The following is a 16,727-nucleotide window of genomic DNA, read 5'->3' as shown; positions in this document are numbered from 1 at the left end:
GCATGTGTTGCATTAGCCATCTTAACATGCACTAGGATCATACATGGTTTCTAACTAGTTCTCTGTTTTGGCTCGGAGTACACTGTGAGTATTTACGCTTTAGCATACTGCATGTGTGTTATTGATTGTCATGAAAGCATGCTTATCATAAGGCTAACTGCTTAGTTAATTAACTGCCTGAATGCCTATGGGTGAAGGTTGGATTGTTTGAATTGGAACAATTCATCGAAATCCTCGTCTTAGCCTACTTGCGAGTAGCAAACTTCAAAATTATTTTCACAAATGAATCTGCAATGTTTTGTTCCAACTCAGGCGATCTAGTCTATACCTGTATGTTGTGCGCATAACATAGTAATTCTAGGTTAATAAAAGGAATAAGAACACATATGTTTTCAAAAACAAAATACCATGCTTAGTAAAGGCCGATCTTTTGATCGGGCGAGCGGGGGTGCTCATTGCATGACCTTCCCCTCTCGTACCCAAGTTCCTGAGCTGAGGCAACTTTGCTGATGACGGACACGTGGCCTTAGGCACGAGTCAGGGTTTCCTAAATTCCCCCAAAATAAAATATTTAGGTGGCGACTCTATATCTGGCAAAGCAATCCATGTTTGGCACTTCTTTATAAAAATCAGTTTTCCAAAATGATTTGCCGGATTTGGACTCTTTGGTGATTCATCGGTCTCACATTGCACTTTGTGAGATTAGATTCAGAGCCGTGACATGAGTCCGAACTTGTAGTAGCCCTAGAACAAAACGGATTTCGCGCCCTTGCGCGCGGAGCCGGAGAGTTCCCGGGGCGGTCTACACCAACTTAACTCAAAAGCAATTTGATTTTCATTCATACCATCATTATATATATATGTGTGTGTGTGTGTGTGTGTGTGTGAGAACATTTGATAACTCATTCATCAATATCATTACTAAACTTCTCTCCTTTTTATTCATGACATATCTAAGAGATTTACAAAAGAAATCACATGCATTCATACATTTATCATTCCTATGACATAAATCTATAGCATTTGATTTACATAATAAGAATTCAAAATAGATATAGTTTCGTGCCCTAGAGGCCACAAGTTTCAAGGTTTAACACAGTTACAACAAAATGGTTTTAGAACCAATATAATTAAAGCCACTAGCTTGCAAAACAACAAAACAAAAAGCGAGCCTCGTGCTTCATGGGATCCTCCAAGCCCTCACTTCGATTGAGGCATAATTTTTTTACTTGAAAAATAGTTTCCACAAAGGAATGACCTTAAAACCTAGGAAAGATAATCAAAATAAAGTGCATGCAGTTTAATAATATCATGAGATACAATGCAAAATGATATGCAATTCCCAAAATGCACATTCTTCTCATTTCAAAATTTTCATGTCATACACTTATTTCCAAAACATAGTCAATTCCATTACCCATTTGATTAAAAAAAAAAAAAAGGACGGTAAATACGACACTTGTAATCCCTAGGTTAGTGTCTGGAAAAGGAGGCCCTCAAGCACTACCAAAACCACTTTATCAGCTCTTAACCTAAAAGAACTTGGTACCTCCTCTGCACGTATTTCCGCACTTTCACCATAGACCTCAAGCCTACTTAGTTCTCAACTCTACACCTCTAACCGGATTCACTAAAATATTTATCCCATAACTCAACACATTTTAATATTCCAAGAACCAATTAAAATATCAAATTCTCCATTTCACATCTGAGAATAATACCATGAGTTGATGTGATGATCCATGTGATGCATGAATTTGAAAATATATCAACTTAATCCACATGCAATTTCTATAATAATCAACACAACCTTCCACCAGTTGCCAAAACAGTTATCTCTATTAAATATATTCCAAAATGAACGATATATATAATAAGAGCTTAATCAACAATATCAACATAAAATCGTTCTTCAATTCTTCTCAAGAGTTCAACATTCACAATTATAAACAAATTCCAAAAAAGGATTTCAAATCTTCCCAACAATGACATTTTCATAAATCTCATCTCTTTTGAATACAACTTTCAAAATCACATTTGTTCAATAAATATTTATTTTTCCACACTCATAAGTTGTCTCAAAACTTAACCAAAACCTCAATTTCAACATTTCAATTTTCTAGAGTTTCATCAAAAATTGGGAATTTCTCATTTTGAAATTTTTTTTCATCAAAACTCATGTAGTACACAAATGTTATGTTCAACCAACAAGAAGTTCTAAGAAAGAGAATCTCCCTCTTCTTGTACATAAATTTATATATAAAAAAAGCACTAACTCTTTCAAGTGTTGCACTACTAAGATAACATATAACAAAGTTAAAACACATGTATTAAGTGTAGAAAACCCCTAACTCAAACTTAGAAGATAAAAAGAGAGAGCCCTAATCCCGACGTTGATGCAAATGCAATTCATTTCATGAAAATGCAACTCTCGTCATCCTCTTTGATTTGGCCTCACGGACTACTATCAAAATCTTGGTGGTTTGTGCTAGATTGTAGAAAAGTTGGATTTGTGTGGGTTTTTAAAGAGAAGTTAGAGAAATAGATATGTAAAGAGGGAAAAATGAAGTAAAAAGTGAAAGAAAAGTAATTTGGCCTCAGATTTTAAGTGATTGGACATGATATTTCAAGACTAAATTTGGACAGACCACTCGAGCGGTGGATCCTGCGCTCAAGCAACAAAAACAAAACCCCAGTATCTCAAACTTCAGAACACATAACTAAGTGGATACAATGATCGTTCGAGCGAGGAAAGTTGCGCTTGAATATACCCAGATTTTAATTTAGGCAAAAATATATCCTAGGGTATTCCCATCCTTCCCTAGTTCACTCTTATACCCAAAAACTCAAAGTTCACCTTGGAAACACGACCTAGAACATGAACAAGTTCGGAAACAAGGAGTAGATGACAATGCACGATCATCAGGGTTCCAATAACAATAGTAGTTCTAAAAATAAAAATCAAACTCAAATTAACATTACTTAATTGGTTTTTAAAAGACTCGGAACATCATAAAAGTAAAAGATAAGAAAAAATGTTACTTGTAAAATAGTGAAGAGAAGAGGCCAAGGGTTATGGTGTGGTCCCAATCTGTGTTGTGTGCATTGGTTCCAATCTATGAGTTAGTGGTGAATCGACGAGTCAACAAACTGCGAGCAACAAAGCGAGACAAAGAAAACACAAAAAAGAACTTGACCAAGTGCTATGTGAACAAAAAAATAATAGGTTTCATACACTGTTAGACTTAAGAGACTTTGGGTGGGGCCTGCTGCGTGTGGTATGAGGCTGCTATAAGTGTTCAACAATAAGCTAATACTTTTTTTTAAAAAAAAAAATTTGAAAATTCAAGGAGGCACGTGACCCTCCAGGTCCCTTGGTAGCTCCGTTGCTGAATGGTAGGACATATCTTGTATTGATACATGTTGAACTTTTGACTGCCTAAACCCACTTTTATACTACATATATAGCTATATATACAGAGAGGGACAAGACAAATACAATGCACTATGGGTTGGAGAATCAAAGATTAAAAAAATTCATTTTTTTGCATGTGTATATACTCATATCTACACATATATATGTGCATATGTCAAACCCAATTCACTATCCAAACCCATTTTTCTTGACTTTTCAACAACATGTGCGACAACCAAAGACTTATTTTTCCCTTTCACAAATGATTTCTTCATGTCCAGTGGTGTCTCTGCCTTGTTGATCTCAAACTTTAAGCACCAAAACATCTTGTAATTGATCTCCCTTTTTCCCTCTCCCTTCTCTTTCATTTTCTCTATTTGCATAAGTGTATATATATATATATATTATCAGCGTATTTATATGTATAATGATTATGTATTCTCAAGCCTCCATACTTTCTCAAATCTCTGGTTGACAATAGTAGTGAAGGTTACTGGTTTGAGTCTCCTCAATCTTAAAATTAAAAGATTAATTGATTTGCAGTAGGTGCAGGTAGAGGTCATTAATGGGACTGGCCGGGCTTACCCAGCCTGCTACTATTGTGTCTAAATTCCATATATTAACTGAGTTTTTCGGGCTTTAACCAAACAACGGGTTGGTATGGGTTGAGCCTATTTAAAAAACTAAAACAATATCCCACCCATAAATCCAAATCTTACAGACCAAAATCAAACTGAACGGAGCTACACATTTTTCATTCACATATTTTTAATTTTTTCATTAGTTATTTTTCTTTTTTACTTTCCAACGTAATTAAAGTATTTTCATTTTTTTTTACCTTTTTGCATCTCATATAATCAAAAAACAGTCAAGTAACAATGTAATTTTCTTTAGAATACCTACAAGTAGGGAAAAAAATGGCAAGACTAGCATCACACAAGGCTAGAATGTAACAATCCATTCCAAGTGACTGCTCGAGCGGTGAAAAGACCGCTCGAGTAGAGATGAGGGGATCCTAGTAGTTTGTTTTGTAGGTTGGGTGTAGAAGAGAATTACTTGAGCAGTCAAGTTGTCACTCGAGCGAAATAAGGAAGTCCTTAGTATCTTGTTTTGCAAGCGGACATACTGAGAGTTTAAGTTCACCGCTCGAGCGATGAAAAGACCGCTCGAGCGGTCTACACGATTTTAGCAATTTAAAAGTTACTTTTTAAATCATTTTCTATACTTTTTCTTTTCTTCATTCTCTTCTCTCTCCCTAGCTCCAAAAACCCTAGCTCTGTCACTCTAGAAATCTCTCATTCTACTAAGATCTACACCTCCATTCCTTACAAAAATTGAAGTTTACACGAAGATTAGGCCTTTCCACCAATTGGATTTTGGATTTTTTGAAGGAATCTTTTTGATCTAGCTTCTCTACTTTTTCATCTTTGAGGTAGGATTACTTTTATCCTTGTATCTCTTTATTTTGAGGATGTTTATGTGGTGCTATTATGACATTGATGTTATAATTAAATGTTTAAGTTTACAAAATTGAGTTTTGTTTTCAAAAATGAAAATTTTCTCTACATTTTCTTAATATTTCTATTAATGACTATGGATTTTGAAGATTTTAGTTGAGAAATGGCATTTAACAAAGGAGAAAAAACCCCAAATTTTATGAAAAATCCTAACTTTTGAAATTGAGGAAGGATGTGATTAATTGGAATTAATTTTCAATTCTTTAAATTGATGTATGAATTATGAGATTTTGAGTGTTATATTGATTTAAGACTTATGGAATTAGTAACTCTTGAGATTTTCTTTTGAATTATGACGATTGTTTCTCCATATTCGTTTCAATTACTTGAATGGTGAAATTTACTCTTTATCTCATGAATATACAAATTCTTGGAAGTTTGGAAAGGTTGTGTAAGGGGGTGGCAAATAATGTGTGAGTTCGGGTAGAGAGTCGGTTTTGGAAAGTGTTGTGTGTTATTGGTACCCGCGCGGGGGAAAGTCTAGGTATCTTATTGCCTTGTCTTGAGCTTATCGCCAGATGAATGTGGGAAAAATATTTTTGGGTGTCCATTAGTCCTGCCATATTGTAGTCGGTGTAAAAAAACAGATGGTTTTGGGTGCCCATTCCTTGCCATATTAATAGCTTGCGAATGTGGAGATATTTTTGGATATAAATCTATATGTATATGTATTGGGGATCCTCTTAGGGGCTTCACGACGTATTTAACCCCAGTGGTGGATATGGTTTTGGTGGCACAATTATACTTATGCATGTTTTCTTAAATCTTTAGCATGAATGCAATAAAATGTGTTTTGGGCTGTGATAATGCCATATGGATTCTTCGAATAATTAGATAATTGGTTAAATGTATTTCTACTAGGCATCTAGCTCATTCCTATCTAACATTGGTGATGTGCAACCACCCCAATGAGGAAGATGTGGATTTTTCTTTTGATTGGAGCAGGAAGGCTCGTGGATGTATTATATGGAAGCTCCAAGCTTAATTGTTTTGGGACCACACGTCTATTTTATTGTAACAAGGCTTAGCCTTGATGTTTGTAAGCCATTAGGGCATTTTAAATTGTAGCATCTAGCTTCTTGAACTATGGTATTGATGATATAACTAAGACATGAACATGGAAGTTTGTAATTTTTGATGTATAATTCAATGAGTAAGAGGGTTTTCGAGCCAATGTTATTAAGTGATATTGCAAAATTTTGAGTTAATCATGTTATAAGTATTATTTTTAATTTAAATAATTTGGGAGCATTGCAAATTGGTATTAGAGCTAACTAAGTTTAAATACCTTGAGCTCGTGGGATGTGGCTTGCGCCATAATGGGTTTGCCATGCTAGGAAGGAACGTTAGCTGTCTTACATGATTATGTGTTTGTGTGGGTATGAGGTCAAATTTTTAGGATACGAATTGCTTTCATTGCACTCATCGAAGTCCTTTTGAAAAGGTACCTGATCAATGTTTTTCTACTTGGAAGTCTTTAAGTATCATGGAACAATTTAATATCTTAGAGGGGTGGTCCGTATGTGCTCTATGTGACAAGGTGCTTATGTGGTTTGCTTAAGTTTATGTATGGTATTATGTTAGTGCGTATGTAACGGGTGAGTAAGTGTGGGAGTGTGAACCACGAATTTAATCTTATCTTTATTTCTTATAGGACGTCTGGATGTGACAGAGGCCGTGGTAGACTTCGCTGGGGTGATCGAAATATTCTGAGATCCAATCGAAGATCCCTCTTCAAAAAGAATGTGTGGGTCAAAACAATGTGGCCACTCCTCTGACCTAACACGCAATGGGGGCATTAGCCCGAGAGATGCAAGGGCTCTTAGGGAGCCCATGGATATACTTTGGAGAAGGTTACATTGGTTGTGAGATTACATTGCAAAAAAATGGATGGGTTTGATAGCAAATCTACTTTGAGAGTTCTTGTAACAACCAATCGCTTTGATGTTGTTGACTCATATGAGGTGTTCTATTTGGAGCAACTCGTGGACAGGGTTGAGGGAAAGATGGAGAGAAGGCTTAGCGTCAAAATTAAATTTTTGAAAAATAATTTGCTAACATAGGCCTTTTCTGTTAATTGATTTAACGGGTAACCAACGGAGGAAGGAAATTGTAATACAATTAAAAATCACGAGGGGATATAATTTCAAAAATATCAAGGAGAAATTTATACCGTAATTTATCCTAAAAATAAAATAATATAAAAAACACTCATCATTTAATTTTTTTTTCTTTTGAAATATGTCTTTAATATTTTTATCAAACTAATTACTAGTTTTGGGGAAAAAAAAAAAAAAAAAAAAAAATTTAAACCAAACTAAACAAAAGATCCGATTCAAAAAGCTAGGTCATCTGTTCCATTTCAACTCCACCTCACCCTCTAAAAATCAAACTCGTCCGCCACAGCATTTCCTGGTAAGGGACTCCTCTTCATCTTCTGCTCACATATATTTTTATGTATATATCTATGTTTGTAACACGATCAGTGACTCTATATTCGTCTGTTCCACGATTGATTCTTTAATCTATCTAGGGTTTCAATTTCTTCCTTTGATTCGCACAAAATGCAAACCTTTTAGAAACAGTAATGGAGGCCTGTGACATCAAAGCTGTTCTAATATTAATTATACAATTTAATAAATTTTCGATATTTTGCGGACATTGCAGGTGAAAATGGAGAACCCAGCTGTGGATCAGCTTCCCGAAGCGCATTCTTTGCCTGATGGGTTTGTTGATAGCTCTGTGGAACCATTGGCTCCTTCAACACCAATGCTTGAGCAAGAAATGCCCTTAACTGATTATAAAGAGGAGAAATTAGTAGAACCCGATTCGAGTCCTGATTTAGTAGTGGGTGAGCTTCAGTCAAGTGAGGAAAAAACAGAAAAGAGTGAGAATTCTAGAACTTTTCCGGTCACATTAACAGAAAATGATGCTTCTGATCCTTTGCCCGAGTTGGGAGAAGTGGATGGCTGCGTGGAGGATGTGGTGAGGGAGTCGGGCGAGCAACTGGCAGGCTCATCTTGTGGAAAACTGCAGGATCAAAAAAAATGTCATAGTTCGGAGAAAGGTTATCATCTTTACCTTAAATGCCTTCATTTCCAGTTCTCTATTTTCGTTTTGGGTTGAATAATTTAGGTCCTAGTTGTTGCTTGAGACCTCTTATCATTATAAACTTTATATTCAAATCTTGAGTTTCACAAATTCTCATGGTAATTAGCTTGGTGGGCATTATTTCTATTCTTTATTTTGAGCAGCAACAAAAGAAATATATTAAATAAAAGAGAATTTTAGAATAGAGGGAGGACCGGATAAGTAGATATCATCCACTGACAATATAATAAAAACAAAAAAGAAATTACAAATTACACATGACTCTTCAATCTCTACAAATTAACACTTTATTTCTATTCTAGAAAACCTTCTGGAACTGTATGTGAATGCTGATTGGCCAACATCCAAAAACGCACTCCATTTCATCTGTATGAGTTATTTTGCCAACAACCTGCACATCTTTCTGTTCTTCTGAATGATGGAGCTTAGATATTGGTCATATCCACTCTTTTGGATTATCTTGGCCACAGATCTACATGGCTCTGTGTACTTTTCTAGTAGGCTTAAGTTACATTTTGTAATTGAAAGTTTCTGTCTTGCCTTTAGAATGTATTGCCTGGCATTTTCAGCCTCAGCAACAACTTCTTATTCTTATTTTAATATAGAAATAGGGCTAAAGATGGAGTTAATGTTGATGGGTAAAAGATATCTTAGAGTGACCATTTTCTCTATCTTGATTCAATTATCCATAAAGCAGGAGAGGTTGAGAACGATGTGACCCATTGAATTGAAGTGGGATGGATGCAATGGAGAGTGCATCAAGATTGCTGAGTGATTGTTTTATTTTCTGATTGGAACAAAAATTTTACCTTTGGATGATTGATAGTATGCTTCGAGATTCTAGGAAGGAGAATGTTCCCAGTAAAGAAAGAAATCGGACCTCGTTGGCAGATTCTCTTTCTCGGCGGCTGGTCGTTCGAGTTTGAGGAGACACTGGTGGGTGCGGATGGGTGATGCAGGCTGTCCATTGTTGAGAGAGGGGAGGGGCTCCGACGGGTGGTGGTGTTGAACAAATCGGAGATGCGATGGTTGGTTGCAAGATTGAAGATAGCATCGAAAGAACCCAGTAATCTACAGTTTCTGGGCCGCCTTAGTGGGGGTAATGGGACTGTCGCAGCTTGGGTCCATGGCGAGGTAGGTGGTGGTTCGTCGATTGAAATCGTGGTGACAATAGGGAAGAGGCGAGAACAGATTTACATACCTAGGTCAGACTTCGGTGACGGGTGTGAGGGGGTGGCGTTGGTAGGGTGGTGCGACCTAGTGGATTGAAGAAGCTGGCATCTATCTCTGTTTTGAAGGAATCGACCATCCACTGGGAGTTTGAAGAGGCAAGTCGCACAAGGGTGGAGGTCGACTGGTTTAGGATGCTGGATAGATTGTTGGTGGGGAAGGTGGAGGGGATGGGTGGGAAGGGGTTAAGCTTCGCGACTATCTCAGACTGGGTTGGTCGCTGGTGGCAGCTATCGGGGAAGGTGGAGGTACGTCCATTGGGAGAGAAGGCTTTCTTGTTCGTTTTGTTGACTAGAGATGAGGCAAAGGCAGTGTTGCGGCGGCAGCGGACAGTGGATGGGCGAGACTTAATGTTGGAGTGGTGGTCACCATTGGCCCTTTGCACTTCGAGGAAGACAGAGAAGCTTGAGAAGAGTGTTTGGATTCGAGTGGTGGGTTTGCCTATCCATCTTCGTGGGGAAGAGGTGCATCGCGCCATTGGCGATCGATGTGGTGGTTTTGTGGAGGCGGATGAATCGATAGCGGACCTAGGCTCTCTCCGACTGTGTATGAGATGCTCGGAATATACACTGGTGCGAGTTTCCCTCCGATGAGGGCTGTGGTGGTTCTCGTTGCCAGTTTGGGTGGAGACAGAATCGACAGTAGAGTGGGTATCGCTGTCGGCCGTGAAGGATGGTGAAATTGGACCATATAAGGAAATGAGATATTTTCTGCACTCAGATCCCAAACCCAGCCATCAACAGGGAAATGGGTTAGGTCATCCTAGGGCTTATAAGGGGGGTCAGATGGGTCTCACAAAGGTCCAAGAGGCAAACATAGGAGTTATGGGCCAGTAACATTGGGTTGAGGCAAAAACAATAGAAATCCACTGATGGGCCGTAAGGATACAATGGAGGAAAGCCCAGTTCGAGTCTTAAGCCCAAGGAGGAATGAACTGGGGTAATTAAAATCATTCCAAATTAATCCAGAGTCCTTTGATGTGGGTCGGGTCGATGTGAAGATGGGTAGTCATGGGGAGAAGGATACGAACCTAGAGGTTATAGGTCGGGTGGAGTCAACAGACGACAACACTCGTCAGCGATGGCCACTGGCAACGTCAGGGATGGAGTTGGTGGTACGTCGAGATCTAATGGACGATGGTGCTGGAAATTGTGTTCATGCATATAATATGATAGTGGTGTTGGTGGTAGATAGTGGCATGTATAGAATATGATAGTGGTGTTGGTGGTAGATAGTGGTATGTATAGAATATGATAGTGGTGTTGGTTGTAGATAGTGGCATGTATAGAATATGATAGTGGTGTTGGTGGTAGATAGTGGCATGTATATAATATGATAGTGGTAGATAGTGGTAATATATAATATGTAAGTGGCATATAATGGGTTATGATGATGTTTGTAATATCTCCTATATAAGGAGTGTCATTTGGTCTTGTAAGATAAGAAGTTTTGAATATAACTGAAATATATTCCTTCTTCCTCATATTTTCGGAGTTCTTCTTCTTCATATTTTCTAAGTTGGTATCAGAGCAACAAAAAACACAGCAGCCCTAAAACCGTCATAACCATGTCGGAAGTCACGTCCGGAACCACTTCAACCCCTGCCGCTGCCATTCCGGTGAAAACGTCCAACTCTCACTCTGTCCAAATCACCACCATCCGCCTAAATGGTGATAATTTTCTCCGCTGGTCACAATCTGTCCGGATGTATATCCGTGGGCAAGGAAAGATCGGTTACATCACTGGTGACAAGAAGGCTCCTGCTGTTAATGATCCGTTGTTCGACAATTGGGACGCTGAAAACTCCATGGTTATGACATGGTTGGTCAATTCCATGGAGGAGGATATAAGCTCTAATTACATGTGCTATACTACTGCACAAGAATTGTGGGATAATGTTAGTCAGATGTATTCTGACCTAGGAAATCAATCTCAAGTTTTCGAATTAACTTTGAAGTTGGGAGAGATTCGTCAAGGAGATGATTCCGTCACCAAATATTTCAATTCGTTGAAAAGGTTGTGGCAGGATCTTGACATCTTCAACACATACGAATGGAAATCGGTTGACGACTGCAACCACCACAAGAAAACTGTGGAAGACAGCCGTATTTACAAGTTTCTTGCCGGCCTCAACATTGAGTTCGATGAAGTGCGAGGAAGAATTATTGGCAGACCTCCTCTCCCATCCATTGGCGAAGTATTTGCTGAAGTCAGAAGGGAAGAGAGCCGAAGGAGCGTCATGCTTAAGAAAAAAGGTAATGGTGAATCAATTGAAATTTCTGCTTTAATTAGCGATGCTGCGGCCAACAAGGCTGCAAATTACCAGCGCAGGTTTGATGATAAGCCACGGGTCTGGTGTGATTTTTGCAACAAGCCTCGCCATACACGCGAAACGTGTTGGAAGATTCATGGCAAACCTGTCAACTGGAAAAGCAGCAAACAAGGAGAGAAGAATCGTGGCTTTCCTACCGCTAATGAAGCCGATTCAGGTCCCTTCAACAAAGAGCAGATTGATCAACTCTTAAAGCTGATAAAATCCAACTCCTCAACCGGTACTCCTAGTGTTTTGTTGGCACAAACAGGTAGAAATCCTAAAGCCTTCTCTTGCCTAAACTTCTCTCCGTGGATCATAGATTCCGGTGCCTCCGATCACATGACTAGTTTTTCCCATTTATTTAGTACCTATTTCCCTTGTTCTGGTCATGACAAAATCAGAATAGCCGATGGTAGTTTTTCACCTATTGCAGGAAAAGGATTTATTAAACTAACTGAGAAAATTAATCTCAATGCTGTTCTTCACGTCCCCAACTTAGCCTGTAACCTTTTGTCTGTCAGTAAACTATCTAAGGATTCTAATTGTCGTGTTACATTTTTTGAATCCCATTGTGAATTTCAGGACCAGAACTCGGGGATGATGATTGGGCGTGCTAGGATGCTTGAAGGTCTTTACTACTTTGATGAAGTACCTGTTAGTAATAAAAAAGCTCAGAGCTTTAATAGTACCAGTTCAATCTCTGTTCGAGAAAAAATAATGCTATGGCACTATAGGCTAGGACATCCTAATTTTCTTTATCTGAAACATTTATTTCCAGAATTATTTAAAGGGATTGATTGTTCTTCTTTTCATTGTGAAAGTTGCATTTTTGCAAAATTTCACCGCTCTACTTATTTGCCAAAACCTTACCAGGCTTCAAAACCTTTTTATTTGATTCATAGTGATGGTTGGGGCCCTTCTAAAATCACTACTCTTTCTGGTAAAAGATGGTTTGTTACATTTATTGATGACCATACCCGCTTATGTTGGATTTATTTGATGAATAAAAAATCTGACGTGAAAAATTTATTCACAAATTTTTACAATATGATTGAAAACCAATTTCAAACCAAAATTGGTATTTTACATTCTGATAATGGAACAGAATATTTCAATGAGCAGTTGGGTGAGTTTTTGGAAAAAAATGGGATTTTTCATCAATCTACATGTCGGGATACCCCTCAACAAAATGGCATTGCAGAACGAAAAAATAAACATCTACTTGAAGTAGCACGTGCTATAATGTTTTACATGCATGTTCCTAAATATTTATGGGGTGAAGCAATTTTAACAGCCTCTTATTTGATAAACAGGATGCCTACAAAGGTGTTAACATACAAAACACCTTTTGATTGTCTCAAAACTTTTTTTCCTGACACGAGGTTGTTTTCTGATTTACCTGCCAAAGTTTTTGGATGTACTGCCTATGTTCATGTTCCCAGTCAATTTCGTTCAAAACTTGACCCCCGTGCTATAAAATGTGTTTTTTTGGGTTATTCCTCAAACAAAAAGGGGTATAAGTGCTTCGATCCTCAAAACAAGAAATTTCATGTGAGTATGGATGTGTCATTTGTGGAAACAAAATCCTATTTCCCCAACACTTCTCTTCAGGGGGAGACAAGTGGAGTAGAAGACCGTTTTTGGGATATTTCTATCCCGCTCCCCAATGTCATTTATCCTACACAAAAATCACATCTGTCTGATAATGATCACTTAGGAGAACCAAGTTCTATGGTGCCTAGTCAAGAAGATTCTTGTTTAGGGGGAGAAGTACTACAAAATGATCTAAATCCTGAGCTTCAGGTTTATACTAGGAAGCGATTTCATCTGAGGAATAATGACCCGAATGTCCATCCTAATGACCCGAATGTCCACCCGAGTTCTGGCATCGAAATTTTAGGTAATCCTATTCCTTCTATTTCCGACCTTGATGTACCTATAGCAATTAGGAAAGGTGTCCGAAATTGCATTAAACATCCTATTGCAAATTACCTCTCCTATCAAAGACTGTCTAAAAACCATAGAGCTTTCACATCTAGGATTTCACACTTGTTTGTTCCAAGGAATATACAGGAAGCATTGGATGATCCGAATTGGAAATTAGCAGTCATGGAGGAGATGAATGCTTTAAGGAGAAGTGGTACTTGGGAGATAGTTGATCTACCCAAAGACAAGAAAACAGTTGGGTGTAAATGGGTGTTTACGATAAAATGTAACGCAGATGGAAGCGTTGAGAGATACAAGGCGAGACTGGTAGCTAAAGGCTTCACTCAAACTTATGGGATCGACTATCAGGAGACGTTTGCTCCTGTTGCTAAAATAAATTCCATCAGAGTACTGTTATCTCTTGCAGTAAATTCAGATTGGCCTCTACATCAACTTGACATTAAAAATGCATTTTTCAATGGTGATCTTGAAGAGGAGGTGTTCATGAGCCTACCGCCGGGATTTGAGCAGAGACTTGGAAGTGACAGAGTATGCAGATTGAACAAGTCATTATACGGACTCAAACAATCACCAAGAGCGTGGTTTGAACGCTTTGGGAAGGCAGTTATCAGTTGTGGCTTCTCGCAGAGTCAAGCAGATCACACAATATTTTATAAACATTCAAAAAACAGTAAAATTGCAATTTTGATTGTTTATGTTGATGACATCATTTTAACTGGTAATGATGAAGCAGAGTTAGCAGCCCTCAAAGAGAAACTCGCAAAAGAATTTCACATTAAGGATCTGGGAGCCCTCAAGTATTTCCTCGGAATGGAATTTGCAAGATCCAAGGAAGGTATATTCGTTAATCAGAGAAAATATGTTCTTGATCTCCTTGGAGAAACAGGTATGCTTGGTTGTAAGATGTCGGAGACTCCGATCGAGCCTAACTTGAAGTTACAAGCTGCTAAGGCTGAAGAAGTCAAAGAGAGAGAACAATATCAGCGACTTGTAGGGAAATTGATTTACTTGTCTCATACGCGGCCTGATATTGCCTTTGCAGTCAGCATGGTAAGTCAGTTCATGCACTCACCAGGGGCAGAGCACTTTGAGGCCGTTTATAAGATCTTAAGATATTTGAAAGGAACTCCAGGGAGAGGCTTACTATTCAAGAAACATGGACATCTTCAAGTTGAAGTATACACAGATGCAGACTGGGCAGGAAGTGTTACAGACAGGAGATCAACATCCGGATACTGCTCCTTTGTAGGTGGGAACCTAGTTACTTGGCGGAGTAAAAAACAGAATGTGGTAGCTAGAAGTAGTGCAGAAGCAGAGTTCAGAGCTGTTGCCCATGGAATCTGTGAAGTAATGTGGATTAAAAGAATTCTTGAAGAATTAAAGCTTTCTCACCCGACACCTATGAAGGTCTATTGTGACAACAAAGCAGCTATATCTATAGCTCATAATCCAGTTCTACATGATCGCACCAAACATATAGAAGTGGATAAACATTTCATCAAGGAGAAAATCAATGCTGGCATAATCTGTATGACCTACCTTCCAACAGGTGAACAATTAGCTGATGTGCTAACGAAGGGACTACACAAGAAGCAATTTGATAAGCTGACTAGCAAGCTGGCTATGGAAGATATCTTCAAACCAGCTTGAGGGGGAGTGCTGGAAATTGTGTTCATGCATATAATATGATAGTGGTGTTGGTGGTAGATAGTGGCATGTATAGAATATGATAGTGGTGTTGGTGGTAGATAGTGGTATGTATAGAATATGATAGTGGTGTTGGTTGTAGATAGTGGCATGTATAGAATATGATAGTGGTGTTGGTGGTAGATAGTGGCATGTATATAATATGATAGTGGTAGATAGTGGTAATATATAATATGTAAGTGGCATATAATGGGTTATGATGATGTTTGTAATATCTCCTATATAAGGAGTGTCATTTGGTCTTGTAAGATAAGAAGTTTTGAATATAACTGAAATATATTCCTTCTTCCTCATATTTTCGGAGGCATCGGGTCGAGGGTGTTGTCAGACGGTGGGGACTTTCAGTTGGTAGATTCGGATTCGGAAAAAGGGGAGATCCATCTAGACACCGAGGGGTCTGGAGGCGCTGCCTAGGCTAATAGAGGTGGGCATGGTGACGATTCTGACGTAAGGAAAGTGGCTATGTTGTTGCAACCTGTCATAGTGGCGGATAGTGTCTTAGAGGATGAGCTGAGATTGAGTAGAGAGACTTTGAATGGGGTTGCAACATTGTCGGCTGAGGAGTGTCAGAATGGGTGCTCGGGCGTATCAGTGAGGTGAGTCGCTGTCTAGGTTTGTCGTTTGAAGGCCACGAAGAGGAGGCTTTGCGTTTGTTTTCGACAGTGGGGGCATCATGGCGGCAAGGGGCCCCTAGCATCTATGTTACATGAACTTGGGTATGGGTATATTGTGCGGGTGCGTATCTAGCGGAGGGACACTTCAAAATTAAAAATTGAGAATACGTAGATATGGATCCAAATTTGGATACGGGTACAGGAATACGTTAAATAGTTTTTTTTTTTTTAAATATATTTATTATATGAAGGTGAGTTAAAAAAATAAAAAAAGAACTAAGGAATAACAGATTTTGTTATTAAAAAAAAACAAATAAAATATAAATAACAAATAAAATTTATAAAAATTATTTTAGAAATAAAATAAATTATATTATATATAATAAAATAAGTTATTTTTTTTTTAATAAAGATGGCCAAATTCAATACAAAACACTAAATAGGCCCAGACGAAATAGGCCAGATACAAAACACTAAATAGGCCCAAACTTTTATTTGATTAATTTGGGTCTAGCCCATTAGCCAAACCTAGCAAAAATGCTCTCCAGATGTATATCATTACCAGCCAATCAAACTCTCTGACTTCTCTCTCCTTTTTTCTCCTCTTTCCTCTCTCTGAAATACGCACAGCACGATCGAAGCTATCTCTCTTCTCTTTTTTCTCTTTCCCACTTGGTGATTATGACTCTCTCTCTCTCTCTCGGTTCTAACTCTAGATGATATGGTTATTATAGTCGACATTCACTCGTCGATGAGCTATGATACAACAAATCCAGATCTTGAGCATAACTCATCCATGTAAGTATCTCAATCTTCTTCTTCCTTTTCGATTAGCCGTTTCCGAGAGAGAGGAAGCGAATCCGACACAGATC

The 16,727-nt window shown here is 38.3% G+C and overlaps 1 protein-coding gene across 1 annotated transcript in view; it reads left to right on the top strand.

The window, feature by feature from the left end:
* The first annotated feature begins 7,227 nt into the window (after positions 1–7,227).
* LOC114283926 (uncharacterized) overlaps positions 7,228–16,727 on the top strand; it is a 31,621-nt gene continuing 22,121 nt past the window's right edge. Inside the window, exons 1-2 of the mRNA XM_028226805.2 lie at positions 7,228–7,347; positions 7,600–7,999. Coding sequence (XP_028082606.2) covers positions 7,606–7,999 — 394 coding nt within the window. The 5' untranslated portion in view covers positions 7,228–7,347; positions 7,600–7,605. The remainder of the gene's footprint in view (positions 7,348–7,599; positions 8,000–16,727) is intronic.

The sequence above is a fragment of the Camellia sinensis genome, chromosome 8, assembly GCF_055761805.1.
Source record: "Camellia sinensis isolate YWXY chromosome 8, ASM5576180v1, whole genome shotgun sequence".
Lineage (NCBI taxonomy): Eukaryota > Viridiplantae > Streptophyta > Magnoliopsida > Ericales > Theaceae > Camellia > Camellia sinensis.
Note: the sequence above shows the minus strand (reverse complement) of the source record. Positions and strands in the feature narration are given on the sequence as shown.